At 35.2% G+C, this 11,040-nt stretch overlaps 1 protein-coding gene across 1 annotated transcript; it reads left to right on the forward strand.

Annotated features, from left to right (window-relative positions):
• The first annotated feature begins 319 nt into the window (after positions 1-319).
• Positions 320-7,460, forward strand: LOC106099650 (suppressor of hairless protein). Its single transcript, XM_013278249.1, has 4 exons — positions 320-1,196; positions 1,472-1,716; positions 4,852-5,077; positions 5,358-7,460. Exons 1-4 carry the CDS (start codon positions 345-347, stop codon positions 5,532-5,534), a joined length of 1,500 nt encoding a protein of 499 aa, XP_013133703.1. The 5' UTR covers positions 320-344; the 3' UTR covers positions 5,535-7,460.
• The last annotated feature ends 3,580 nt before the right edge of the window (positions 7,461-11,040 follow it).

Raw genomic sequence — 11,040 nt, forward strand, 5'->3', positions numbered from 1 at the left:
TCGAACAGGTGTTTTTGAATGAAGTGTGTTAAAGTTCCCATCGTAATTATTTATTTATGGTGCCGTGAATAACACAAAAGTGTATCGATCGAAAAGTTAACAGTAGTTAAGAAAGTGAGATACAGTGTCAACAGCGCGTTGTAAGTGTTTACGCTTGATAAGAGTCGCCACTGGTCTGACAGGATATTAACAATTTCTGCTGGTAATATGGGAAATCTCCCGCGGTGATATTCGAATCAAGGGTTTAAGTCTGAGCTTCGAGGTCAGCATCATGTGCGGCCAGATTCCGGATCGATCGATGATGCTGTGTGGAGGGAGGTGAGAGCAGAGCAAAGGTGGCCAGCATGCCGCACCAGTACGGCGCGGGCGCGGGTGGGATGGCGCAGGGCCCGCCGTCCCCGCCGCCGCAGCACGGCGCGCTGTACCCGCGCTACGCCAGCGCCGCGGGTCCTGGCGCCGGCGCCTACCGCCCCGAGGAGCGCCGACTTACCCGTGAAGCCATGGAACGATACTTGCGTGATCGTTCCGATATGGTTGTTGTCATATTACACGCTAAAGTGGCCCAAAAATCTTACGGAAACGAAAAAAGGTTCTTTTGTCCACCTCCCTGTATTTACCTTTTTGGCGATGGTTGGCGGCTGCGACGCGAGCGCATGCTGCGCGAGGGCGAGACCGAGCAAGCGTCACAACTCTGTGCTTTTATTGGTATTGGTAACTCTGACCAGGATATGCAGCAGTTGGACCTGAATAATGGAAAGCAGTACTGTGCAGCTAAAACTTTGTACATATCGGATTCAGACAAACGGAAACACTTTATGCTATCTGTTAAAATGTTTTATGGTAATGGACATGATATAGGCATTTTTAATAGTAAAAGGATAAAAGTTATTTCGAAACCATCAAAGAAAAAGCAATCTTTAAAGAATGCAGACTTGTGTATAGCTAGCGGAACAAAGGTTGCTCTATTCAATAGACTGAGATCACAAACAGTGTCGACTAGATACCTGCATGTGGAGAATGGTAACTTCCATGCATCATCTACACAGTGGGGTGCATTCACAATACACTTGCTGGATGATAATGAAAGTGAGTCTGAAGAGTTTGCAGTAAGAGATGGTTACGTCCACTATGGATCTACTGTGAAACTTGTCTGTTCTGTAACAGGGATGGCATTACCTAGGCTTATAATTCGAAAGGTAAATATTACAAATAATAAAAAAAATAAAATAATTGATTATTATTAAAATTGCTAGATAGCCTAAATAAGGATGGGAAGGGGACATGGATGTTTGTGGAGACACAGGAACAGGAAATATCCTCTTTATGTGTATCTCCTCTGTTGAATAAAGGTAGGCAATGCATCTGCATTTATAGAAGTCTATAGGCAACAGTAGATTCTCTTTCTTTGTGAATTCTGATGGGTACTTGCTCATTTAAAACATTATTAAAAAAAGAATTAATTGTTAATTAGGTGGACAAGCAAATGGCATTATTAGAAGCAGATGACCCGGTCTCCCAACTACACAAATGTGCATTCTACATGAAAGACACAGAGCGGATGTATCTCTGCTTATCCCAGGAGAGAATAATCCAGTTCCAAGCAACACCGTGCCCCAAAGAGCCAAATAAGGAAATGATCAACGATGGTGCTTGTTGGACTATAATATCCACAGATAAGGCTGAATATCAATTTTACGAAGGCATGGGACCAGTCAGGTAAATAATAGACAAATCTAAATATATTTCTAATAAATATTTATTATTTACAACCATTCTAAATTCTTATTCTGTTTAAATTTTATATCATACTTCCCGAACATCTTGGTAAACTGGCTTTTGCCAGCGACTCTGTCCGCTTGGAATTTAAAAAAAACAACAGCAAGTAGCCTGTATACTCCCAGACTATGCTCTACATCTATGCCAAATTTCATCCAGATCTGTTCAGTTGTTTAGGCTACAAACTCTAACAAACATCCATCATCTAAACTTTCGCATTTATAATAGTAAGGTTAGTAAGATCATATTTTATTGTCACATTTTGGCGCCAAATAATGTTTAAAAAAAATTATTTATCCAACTGTAGGTAAATCTCATGTTCATTTAATTTAAAATATTCGTTGGTTATAAAAATAGTAGCTATTAAAAATATTTAAATGTTATCTTTTTATGCAATTTAGATAAAGCATCACAAAATTTATCTATGCAAATTCGTATTTGATCGGTATGTGGTGACTAAAATAACATCGAAATGTCACTAGCCTAGATCACTAATGCTTTCTGAAGTTTCCATTTATTCATCACTAGCTGTTTCCATGCGGCTTCATCCGCATGAAATTATTAAAATTTTATATCATTGTTTACGTTTGTCAAATTATCAATAGCAAATGTTAAAATGACATGACAATAAATCTTAGCAATCTTGCTTCCTTGATGTTGGCAGCAACTTATGGTCTCTTTTCCACATTAGGGTTTTTATCTAAAATATTTACCCCCTAGGTTTAATGGCGTAAAAATATATAGCCTAAAGCGTGACGTAAGTGTAGAGCTTTTTATTAAAAAAAGAATTCTTCAAAAATAAGCTGTAATTGCTGACATCTTAGACAACAAAGAAGTGTGTGTTTACGCTTTATTATAATAGTACAGAAGTATAGATTAACTAGTGACTCAATGTTAAGTTGGCTTAAGTTGCAACGGAGTGAAACTGATCTGACGTAGTTCGGAAATGCATTTCACGAAGTTATCGTACCAAAAACACTAACAAATAGTTAAACGTCGCTGGGAAACCGGCCATAATTCAACTAGAATTTTAACATTTGAGACAGATGAAGTCGAAATTACGCATACTAATATTATTGCGAAAGTTTGGTTGTATGGATGATTGTTACGACATATCTATAAAACAGCTTAACAGAAAGTATGCCACTAACTAGGTTTTTTTGTAATTTTGCCACGATGTCGGCGGAAAAAGCTAATAAGACAATAGTTTAAAAATTAAGCTGCTTATATCAAAGGATTGTCTCTGGAAAAGCCAATAACAATAGCTACATCTCGTAAAGAAAAATAATCTTACTAGTATAAATGCGAAAGTTTGAATGGATGGATGTTTATTAAAGTTAGTAGCATAAACTACTAAACGAATCTTAATGAAGTTTGGCATAAATATAAAACATATTTCGGAACAACATACCTACATACTTTTGTTTTTTAATTCCACGCGGACGGAATAGCGGGCTGACGCTAGTAATATATACGTTTAACTTCATTGTTTTCTTCATTACAATATTACAGTAGAACATTAGTAACGAGTAACAATAGACCCGATCCATTCAATACTTCAATTATCTAAAGCTAACATAATTATACTTTACAACTATTAACTTACACAAACAAATAAAACAAACCCATCACTGATTGCAGTCATTCGATTAAACAATTAAATGAAGAACTATATTAATTTTAAATAATAAGAATTAAAAAAACAAAAGTAAGTAGCTTATGTGTTCTCCCAAATTATCTTCAATATCTACCAAATTTCATCGATATACGTTCAGCAGTTAAACCTAAAAAGATAATTTATTTTACGACGAACTGTCGCCCGCAAACTTAATTAGCGTGAAATTTAAAAAAAAATGGTCTTCTATAACATTCCCGCGTGCATCTACCTTCTAGCAGCTATCTTTCAGTCAAAGTCTCGGCCAAATCGGTCCACCCATTCCAGAGATAGGGGTCCGGACGCCATTTTGACAGCGCGGAATTTAAAAAAAGTAGCCTATAATATGCCCGTACATTTCAGCTACCTTTCAGTGAAAGTCCGATCGAGATCGGCCCAGCCGTTTCGGAGATATTTTTTTGTTCAAATCTGCAACTTTCTATCAATTTTTGACACTTCGAAGTCGTTGACCCGATTGTTTAAAACGATTTTAATCCCACTAGCTGTTGCCCGCGACCTCGTCCACGCAATATTAGGATAAAAAAGTAGGTAAATGTGCCGTCTATGTCAGCTACCCTTCAGTGAAATTCCGGTCGAAATCGGTCTAGCGAAAACGCGGCTTGCTGACAGACAGACAGACATTTTTTTAAATGTCATTTTCGTTATCAGTAACGCGAATATATCTTTTTGAAACCTGGAATGTTTCATTTAATATTACAGACACTCCAATTTTATTATATGTATAGAAGATAGAAGATGGATATATTTGCATGTGTGCAAGGAAGATTATTGAACACATGCATATATCGTGGGATAAAATATAACCCTAGTGGTTCCCGCGGGCGATCTTATCACAGTGATATCTCTATCAATTACACATTGTGAAACTTTCTCACGCCTATTTGCAAAACATATCCAAGAAGTTTAATAACAACCCAATTTGACTTTTGGCTTTCATAAGAACATAAACCTTGTAATCCAAGAGAATACTAAAATAGAAACGATTTTAAGATGCTCTTCCTAGAACGAAATAAGAGATCTCGAAATATTTTTTGTTAACTATTTCGTTTCTAATATTTATTCGATTTCTAAATCTTAATATCAAATTCCAATACCGCAATCGATTAGAGGCATTTATTTATTTTTGCCATAATTAAGTTAAAATAATAAAAAAAAATCTTTAAAATCGATTTATTATTCGAACTCGTTCTACCATAACGTTTGTTAGCAGTGTTAATCGATTCGAATAGTTGTATAATGTCAATGAGATAAAATTGTTTCGGAACCATCCGTTCGATGTATACAGATAGGGTCGCGGGACCCCCGTGTATTTTTAGAATAGGGTCAGAAAGTAGATCAGTAAATTGTTATTACATTTGTCCCCTAATAGGGGTCATGTTAATAAAAAAAAATTGAATTAGGTCTCCGGTGACACCTGTGCCTCTAGTCCATTCGTTGAACCTGAATGGCGGCGGGGATGTGGCCATGCTGGAACTAGCCGGGGACAACTTCACACCCTCACTGCAGGTGTGGTTCGGTGATGTGGAGGCGGAGACAATGTACCGCTGTGCTGAGTCCATGCTGTGCGTTGTGCCGGACATATCACAGTTCAGGGGACAGTGGCTATGGGTGCGGCAGCCCACCCAGGTAACGTATTCGTAAAATATTATAAAACAAAGAAAATTTCTGAATACTATTTGAACAAAAAGGATACTATCGAATGTAATAAATTCAGACTTATCCCGACCGATATTTTACTATGTTTCTGCTTTAATTGTGCTGTTGAAAAGCTCGTTAAATTACCTCTATAGAATGTGCATTTAAATGTTGTAAAATTTTAGTATACATGATTTTAATTAGTAGAGATATAAAATGCCACAGAGACCTAAGATGAATCTATTTTTCTAATTCATTTGAACATTTCCAGGTGCCAGTGTCACTGGTGAGGAACGATGGGATAATATACGCTACGGGTCTGACTTTCACGTACACTCCAGAGCCGGGCCCGCGGCCGGTGTGCCCGCCCGTTGACGACGTGATGCGCCCCGAGCAGGCCTGGCATCATGACGCCATCGCACACCGCCTGCCGGACAACATACAATAGCAGCAGGACTGCAGACTTGACAGTCTGCGGTGACAACTACCGGTCTCTACAGACTCGGTCTCAGTCACAACTTTGTGACAGACTATAAAAGTGCAGTGACAAAAACGGTCTAAATATGGACCCCGGTGGTATAAAGGCTGAGTGCCAGTGTAGTGACAACTAAATAAGACGCGGAGTGGATTCGCTAGTGACAACCCTAACATCCGTTGCTGTTCTAAAAGGTTCCAAAGAGTTATAAATAATTGGTGAACTAGGAAGTGGTAGATTTGGTGAGTGACATTAGCATGTTAGTTTCGATAGTGCCTGTATGTTCGCTTTATTTGACCTGCCTCGATTGACTTCTAATGTCTAAATACGATCACTGTAATGTGCCAATGTTTTTTGGTGCAGCTTTTCGGTCTAAAATGCGAAGACTATCGTAATATGATGAAAAATTAAAACCGAATTTCAGAACTTAAATAATATTCACGATTATGTAACCGTAACATAGAATAGCATTTTTTTAAATAAGAATTACAGCGAGAGTCAATAGCTTTGCCGTTCTAGAACATTCGCGAAGTAAACGGTCTCAATTACAATTCTAAAGTTACATTTAAATTTACTTTTTTCTGCGAGATTACGACACCAAAATGCTATATACTAAGATAGGTAACGTTAGAAAAGCAATACAATTTACTTTTTAAAGAAATATTATAGACTTTTGGTTTAAAAACTATCGTTTTATAATTTATCAGAAATTGTATCTCACGTATCACGCTCATCTTTAGACTAGTTTATATTTTTAAAATGAACGTAAGCTTATTGCAATTTTATTCGATATTTTGGTGTGCATTTTTGTTAAGGTGGGAACACATGCTGTGTTCCAGTTTCGCGGCGATAAGACGAAAGAAACTTTGAAACCACAGATGGAATTGAAGAGTTTTTGTTCTAATATTGTATTGCCTAATTGTGTAAAGTAGAATTGTTAGAGCATTTGTTCCTAGCCTGACTTTTTTGAGATTTAAATTATGATGAAATCTCTCAGCTCTGATTCGATTCTTCGGGGCCAAATAGCTGTAATGTCCATGACAAGTCAACATAGATATAGTTAAGGGTCACATAAAATAAAATTAGGTTGAGATGTCTCGAGATTACTTAAGCGAATATTCGAAGACTTCGTTTATAAGTTTGTATACGTAAGATTAAGTTTTATGCCAATTTTACAATACTCCAGTCCAGCGATTCCAACGCTGGATTACAAATCTATACATCAAACCCAACCCTGGATCCCATACATTCCAGTTAAATTTTAACTTTTATAGATGTAATCCAGAGATGGATTCGATCGCTGGACTGGAATAATGTGAACGCGGCATTATTGAAGGGATGAAAACCAAATATGTTTTGCTACATTATCTGTGCTCGCTTGGTTGCGTTTTTTATTGGCTATTGGCAAAGGTAATTCTGCCACTCGAATTTTTCTCATTGATTTACCTACTTTTTTTGTCTTAGGGCACGCATTACTGTCGTATTCATTATGTATGTATGTATATTAACGGAGATTTTAATGAACAACTAGTGATGTAGTTAGAATTAGTCGATAGTACATTTGTTATATTTTAGAGGAGACTTTCAATTGAAAATTTCTATTTATTTAAAATGCGACTTTTCAGATGTTTTATAAATTTTTTTTTTGGTAAATCGATATCGTGTGTATTTATAATGGAGAGTGTGATTTTTCAAACATTCCATAAGGAAGTGAATTAATAAGTACAAAATTTTTTATAAAAATATTGATTTTTATATCGACTATAAAAATAATTAAATTACGAGACATTTATATGGAATTGGTATTGTAGACGCAGTATTACGGTGAATAAGTATTGAAATAGACAGAATATTTCGTCAATTTTGTATAAAATGTAAACGATTTTTCAACTTTTTTTTACAATGAAAAAACTGTTTACTCATGCATTTTTATCATTTTTTACATTTGGTATTCGTATTTTTAAAGATTGTCATTATTTAAGTGACGACTGCCAGAATTAATATTGTTTATGGAGCTTTAAAAACCCATAAATAGTTCAAAAAATAGGCAGTCGTTAGAAAACGTGAATATTTTTAATAAAAATGAATTTAAACAGTACATTTTTTGTTGTTATTACGCAAACCCCCTGACATACTATTCTCTATAAGCCAGAAAGAGACAGCTATACATCTGTCAGTTCTACTTGAGACAAATTGACGTGGGATCTATTCTACAAGTAATCGCTAGTTTGTTATACAAAACTGATATTTACTAAGTAGACGATGTAATTGATACTTTAGTTGATGATTACACAAATGACGTCTACTGGATGTAGACACAACACAATCTAACCATATTAAAAACATAAACGCTTAAAATAAAACCATGAAAAAAATTTTTGCAATTAATTCATCTGTAGTTGTTACATTTCAATATAATGCGAACAATTATTTAGTCAACCAAAAAAACAATAACCTTATCCATCAAAAATTCCCACACATCAAAATATAACAGCGATATAAACAAAGCTCGATTAATTAAATTATAAAAACCGCACTCAAAGAGTAATTAACGTCGCAAGAATCAGAGTTAATCGTGAAAAATCAGTGGCCGTGTGTGGGAATGTCTTTAAAATGTCTTCACATGATAAAAGTCTTCTTCCCGGCATAGCGTTCCGCGCCAGCGATCCGACCTTAGATGATTATCAAGTGCCCACCCATCCGCCATTGTTCCTAGCTCTGATTTAAATAAAAATTATCGTCTTTTTATGTGAATATAATGTTTTTCTCGAATGATAATTTAGTTAATAAATCCTACTTATTCATTTTATTGTAACATTTGGCATTTTCACACGGTCATAAATTAATATTCATAACTTAATGTATTTATTATTGAATATTTATTCTGTAATATTAAACCATGAGAATAAAACTTGTTAAATACTTACTTGATAAATTATAATCTCAATCAAATATGTCTCATGATAAATGTTTAAGCCGTCAGTGGTAATACAGCTATTATAGGAAAGTAACATTGAACCAGAAGACTGTCAACAGTATACCAAAAGTAATTAAATATTGTCTGGTGTGAGAAGACAAAGGCGTAAAGCTCTGCGACTTTCCCATTCACGGTATAAGAAAAATACCAGCAAGAAGTGTCCTCCCAAAGGACAAAAGGTATAAACACGGGTTATTGGTCAAAATCCTATCCTTTTCCTACATAAGGAATGTTGCTTTAAACTCTTCGTTCTTCAAACGACGTTTAAAATCTGGTCAAATTGCTCCTCCTCCTCCTTACTCCTCAGAAATTGTTAATCTCATAGGACACTGTAGTGTACGTACAGCCGCGTTGTGGAATGGTCTGTCGTTGGCGGTATTGCCAAATCACCACGACTTAGGGTCCTTCAGAAAGCGGTCATATCTTCAAAGGCCGACAACGCATCTGCAGTTCTTCTAGTATTGCGGATGTAGAGACGTCGACAAACATCTCGATGTTCCCGCTGTTGTTAGTCCCATTCTTTTGTATAAAAAATACTGTAGTATTCTTTTTACTATGAGGTAAAAATAATCTTTACTGTTCATTCATAAAACTAAAGCATGACTTCTATTAACATAGTTTACAGGCAACGTGAAGTTTTGTTTTTTTCTGAGTTACGTTTTCCCATGACAGCTGTGACGCCGCTTGACGACATAACTGTGGCGTGTAATTAATCAGATCGTAAGTAATCGTTTACTAACACGCAAAAATCAAACTGAACTAATCAAGTCTACGATTGGAATTTCCTAGATCCTGTTCCTGTATTAATTAGATGTGATCACAATGATTATTTTTAAATACCATTGGGTGAACCCAAAAGTAACATTATAAGTTAAATACGCTTAACCCTTAATTCGACGGATGTTGTGCAAAATAACTGTTTTCTTCAATAGTCATACTTTTATATTTGAAATGAGAATAGGATGATATTAATGAAATGGATTTTTTTGAATTAGTCGTTTGTCATCCTAATTACTGTCGCATTAAGGTTGACTAATTTCGCCTTCTTCGTACTATATCTATGATGCATTTCAAATAGCATGAAGACTAAAGCAAATAAACATTTATAAACAACATTTATATTGTCAGTTATTATCGAGAGTTAGTATAAAACCAAAAAAACGAAGATTTCTCGCCACCTGTTATCCTTTTACTATACGTCTGGTAATATCATAACTTACCAGCAATCCCTGTCCCCTTGGCGACCATAGATTTACACGTTCATAGACAATCACATCAATGGAATGATAAATAGTAATTCATACTTCATAAATCTTGGATAGCGTGACTATTCACATAATGACGTATCAAAGATAGTGACGATGAAAAACTCATGGTTATTCATTCATTACGTTAAAAAAAGCCATTGTAGTTCCTTGGAATCAGTAACATCCTGGTGGAAAATAAGAATTTTATGGAAATTATTACAAAAACTGCTCGGAAAACCTTTAATTATGACTGAATATGGAAATACCTAAATAATTTCTTAAAAATAGGGTAACAATAAGAAAGGAAAACCGATCTTTTGTACGTTTCTGTTCGAGATCATCGTTTTCCAATTTTACATCATCCGGAAGAACGGTGGTCATTTACCCCCTACTAATTAACTGTACCACGATAAGGGGGGAGATTGTGAGAAAGCTATGACTTCACAATTGTATCATTGTCTATGCTTTTTTGCACTTTGCCAACTTGATATATGAAGGCGAGATATGCAGAGTGTGGGAAATGTTAGCAGTTCAGCATCTCGTGTTTCCCTGCATGTCATCTTTTGCCGTGAGAACTGAGGCTTCTTGTTTTCTTCTATGACTCATTTGGAAGCCGTTAAGTATGAACACGTGAAAATAAAGAAACAGCTGTAACTATGTGAACGCTATCAAATAAAATATCTGATACCTTAATCAATTAATGATTTACTACAATTTCTAAATTAATAAACGATGTTACTTATTAAAGATTCTTTAATTCCAAAATGCGAATATCAATTTTGATTCGCTTTGTATTTGCTATCCATATTTTACAGTTTCACTTTACAAAATCGTCTTTACCCTGATATGGCAATAAATTGTACAGTTTGTGTGTTAAAAAAAACCGACTTCCAAACAAAATACACTAAAAACAAAACAAAATGCACTAAAAACAAAACAAAATACACCAAAAACAAAATATTCTCAAAAAAACAGTACACTAAAAAGTAACGAAATAATTTCTTGAAAATAGTAAACCTACCTTATTGTAACTGTTATGTCTATATTGTACAATTATTTTTACTTTGATGTCGGTGTCAGTCAAGGTATCCAGAGATATTTCTACGTAAGGGTTTCCACATTTTTACCATAACAATTGACAATTGAAAGTTTAGTAGTTTATTGAAATTAAGTAATGAATCTACATTGACTGACACCGACTTCAAAGTAAAAATAATTGTACAATATAGACATAACACTTACAATAAGGTAGGTT

The sequence above is a fragment of the Papilio polytes genome, unplaced genomic scaffold, assembly GCF_000836215.1.
Source record: "Papilio polytes unplaced genomic scaffold, Ppol_1.0 DF824102.1, whole genome shotgun sequence".
NCBI lineage: Eukaryota > Metazoa > Arthropoda > Insecta > Lepidoptera > Papilionidae > Papilio > Papilio polytes.

Coding starts and splice junctions, on each gene's coding strand:
- LOC106099650 (XM_013278249.1), top strand. CDS start 345: ATGCCGCACCAGTACGGCGCGGGCGCGGGTGGGATGGCGCAGGGCCCG. Junction 1,717..4,851: donor GAAGGCATGGGACCAGTCAG/GTAAATAATAGA, acceptor AAATTGAATTAG/GTCTCCGGTGACACCTGTGC. Junction 5,078..5,357: donor GGGTGCGGCAGCCCACCCAG/GTAACGTATTCG, acceptor GAACATTTCCAG/GTGCCAGTGTCACTGGTGAG.